Raw genomic sequence first — 3,142 nt, 5'->3', positions numbered from 1 at the left:
ACAAGTGCTATGAGGAGAGGCTGAGGGAGCTTAGGTTGTTTAGCCTGGAGAAGAGGAGGCTCAGGGGAGACCTTATCACCCTCTGCAACTATCTGAAAGGAGGTTGTAGTCAGGTGGGGGTTGGTCTCTTCCCCCAGGCAACCAGCAGTAGGACGAGGGCACAGGCTCAAGCTCTGCCAGGGGAGGTTTAGGTTGGATATTAGGAAGAGATTTTTTAGAGAGAGAGTTATCAGGCATTGGAATGGGCTGCCCAGGGAGGTGGTGGATTGACCATCCCTGGAGGTTTTCAAGACAAGACTGGATGTGGCACTTAGTGCCATGGTCTAGTAACGATGGTAGGGTTGGACTCGGTGATCTTTGAGGTCTCTTCCAACCTGGTTGATTCTATGATTCTATGATTTAGGTTGGAAAAGACCAAGGTCATCTAGTCTATCCATTCTTCCAACACTGCCAACTCCACCACTAAACCACATCCATAAGCACTACCTCTACATGTCTTTTAAATGCCACCAGGGCTGGTGACTCTACCACTTCCCTGGGCAGCCTGTTCCTGTGCCTGACAACCCTTTTGGTGAAGATTTTTTTCCTAATATTCAATCTAATTTCACTTAAAATTTTACTAAGATTGAATGAGCCTCCTCTGGGATGCCACTTTAATGAGATGTATCTTGTTGAAATACGAAAGTCTTAACAATGAATATTCTTGGTATGGAATCAGAAAGGAGGATTTTAGATTTACTAATTTCCTGGTATGGAGTACATGTAATGTATCATGTTCTCTGCATAGACTAAATAATTTGTATCCTTTTCTTTTGAAACTATTTTGTATGCAGTAGCTGTTACTTTTTGATTGGTTTTTTGGGTTTTTTTCTAGGTATGAGAATTTCCAGAGACGTCTGACACAGAACCCTCTCTTCTGGAAAACATGAGCTTCAATCCTGTCACTTGAAGGTCTTCATGTGTTACCTGAAAGACATGTCAAGTAACTCCACTGAAGATTCTTCGGGCAGGGGAAAAGCAGAAAACGATTAGTCTGAATAGACAAACTTGTAACTTTTATATTACTCTTGAACAGTATTTAAAATTAAAATCAGTGAAAACTGCTTGTCTACATGTTGGTTTATTTAACTGAAGTATTTGGATGCAATGAGCAATCACTGTTCCATGTGCATGCATAGAAATACTTTTTGAAACTGCATTTAAAGTGGAAAAAAATTACAAGATGAAAAATGGCAGCACTGTGTCATACTTGTGTGATGTAAACAAAATAAATGCAGTTTTTCCTTCTTTACCTCATTCTGAAGTGTGGTCAGGCAACTGAGAATATGCTGATGGTTTTCCTGCTGGTACTTGCACTGTAAGTTTGTTAACTTTAGACAACCACTATTCCTGTGCCCAGCTCATATAAATGGTACATTATTTCCCTTTTTGTTAGTAAGACATCATAGAGCTTAATCTCAGAGTACCTGTCTAACTTTTCCTGTATGAAAGTGTAATTAAGAGGAATCTTGGGGTACCTTGGCTGTTCTAGACTTATTCCCAGTAATAAAACAATGTAAAATCTTGTTTCCCTTTGAAACAAGTAGGGCATCTGATAATGCGGTCTGGGAATGGTCATTGGCTCCAGAGGCTGTCACATTGACTCATAAATTCATGGGATTTTGGGGTGGTCTGAGTAGTTCTCATGAGGAGTGCCATTTCTGCTAGTGCGATGGCTTCAGCCAGATGTGCCCAGATATATCATACAAGGTGAGCTCCAACTAGCCTTATGTTCACTAGAACTAGATTAGCTTGATCAGAAATACTATTTTCAAGAATATATCTTGCTTTTTTTAAAGTTACTTTCTGTAAGTAAGAATTAAGACTCACTCCCAAGCCACTGGCACAAAAATTAGTTTATATTGGCTCCAGTGACTGGGGAACAAAGCCTGTAAGGATTCCTTTACCAAGTAAAGTCAGTCTTAGGTACAGTTGTCCTGAGAATGGAACTACACTCCAGAAATACTATTTTCAAGAATATATCTTGCTTTTTTTAAAGTTACTTTCTGTAAGTAAGAATTAAGACTCACTCCCAAGCCACTGGCACAAAAATTAGTTTATATTGGCTCCAGTGACTGGGGAACAAAGCCTGTAAGGATTCCTTTACCAAGTAAAGTCAGTCTTAGGTACAGTTGTCCTGAGAATGGAACTACACTCCTTTGAGCCTAGGTACAGTTGTCCTGAGAATGGAACTGTACTTCTTTGAGCCTGCTTGATGACAACTCCTGTGTTCACACCTCAGCCCAAAGTGGACTCTTCCCTTTTACAGTAGCTGAGGAGCTCATCAGAGAGACTCAGAAGAAAAAAAATGGTATGAGCTCAACCTGGCAGCCAGAAGTGGAAGAAAACAGAAGACTGGTGAAATCCAGGAAAGCTGTGTAAGAACAGGTTTTGAAAAGTAAAACTAATTCCATGCCAAGTAATTAACTGTACAAAGCTCAGGGCTATTTCCCAGAAGCCATGTAACAGGCCCAAGCCCAGACAAATTGATCTCCTGGTCAGTCAAGGGCTTAATTTTCTTAGAGACATATTTGTAGGCCATATGTTTGTGGAGAAGCAACAATGAGGGAAGTTAGCAAAAGCACAGGCTGAACTCCCTAGTCTGCATGGGTCATTAGGATCATTCTGTGTGACCTGTCAAATGCTGCTGTAGGATATGATAGTTTTGTTACACAGATGGCAGATGTCTCCTAGCTGGTGATGTTACAAGTGGCAGTAGAAGAGACAGGACCAAGTGGAAGCTGGACTGGTCATTGCTCAGGTTCTCATGCTTCTAAAGAAGTAAAATAAGTTACACTCCCAAACAAAATACATTGCTTACATCAACTGCTTGCGTATTCATGAGATCTGTACTAATCATGAAACTGTATTGAGCCCAAAATACTGATTTAAAAAGGGTTTAGGTTAATACTGTAGAGGCTAAATAGGGCTAAACAGATAGACTGCAGGAAAGAAATTTTCAGATACCCTAAATAACTGCCTGGAGTTCACAATTTATCTCCAGCATGAGCTTTGTGACTGCTTTTGCCCTGGATCCAGTGTCTAAAGCTGTAAATGAAATTATGTGGGCTTTTGAATAATTCAGCAGTGTGCATTAAGAAAT

General features: G+C 40.4%; 1 protein-coding gene across 1 annotated transcript in view; it reads left to right on the top strand.

Moving 5' to 3' along the window:
- LOC103800918 (chromosome unknown open reading frame, human C11orf73) overlaps positions 1 to 1,102 on the top strand; it is a gene marked incomplete at its 5' end in the record, with an annotated part of 9,695 nt that extends 8,593 nt beyond the window's left edge. The window contains one exon of the mRNA XM_009073311.1: positions 875 to 1,102. Within this exon, the coding sequence (XP_009071559.1) occupies positions 875 to 929 (55 nt within the window). The remainder of the gene's footprint in view (positions 1 to 874) is intronic.
- Positions 1,103 to 3,142: the final 2,040 nt, after the last annotated feature.

This window comes from Acanthisitta chloris, unplaced genomic scaffold (genome assembly GCF_000695815.1).
Source record: "Acanthisitta chloris isolate BGI_N310 unplaced genomic scaffold, ASM69581v1 scaffold38334, whole genome shotgun sequence".
Classification (NCBI taxonomy): Eukaryota; Metazoa; Chordata; class Aves; order Passeriformes; family Acanthisittidae; genus Acanthisitta; species Acanthisitta chloris.
Note: the sequence above shows the minus strand (reverse complement) of the source record. Positions and strands in the feature narration are given on the sequence as shown.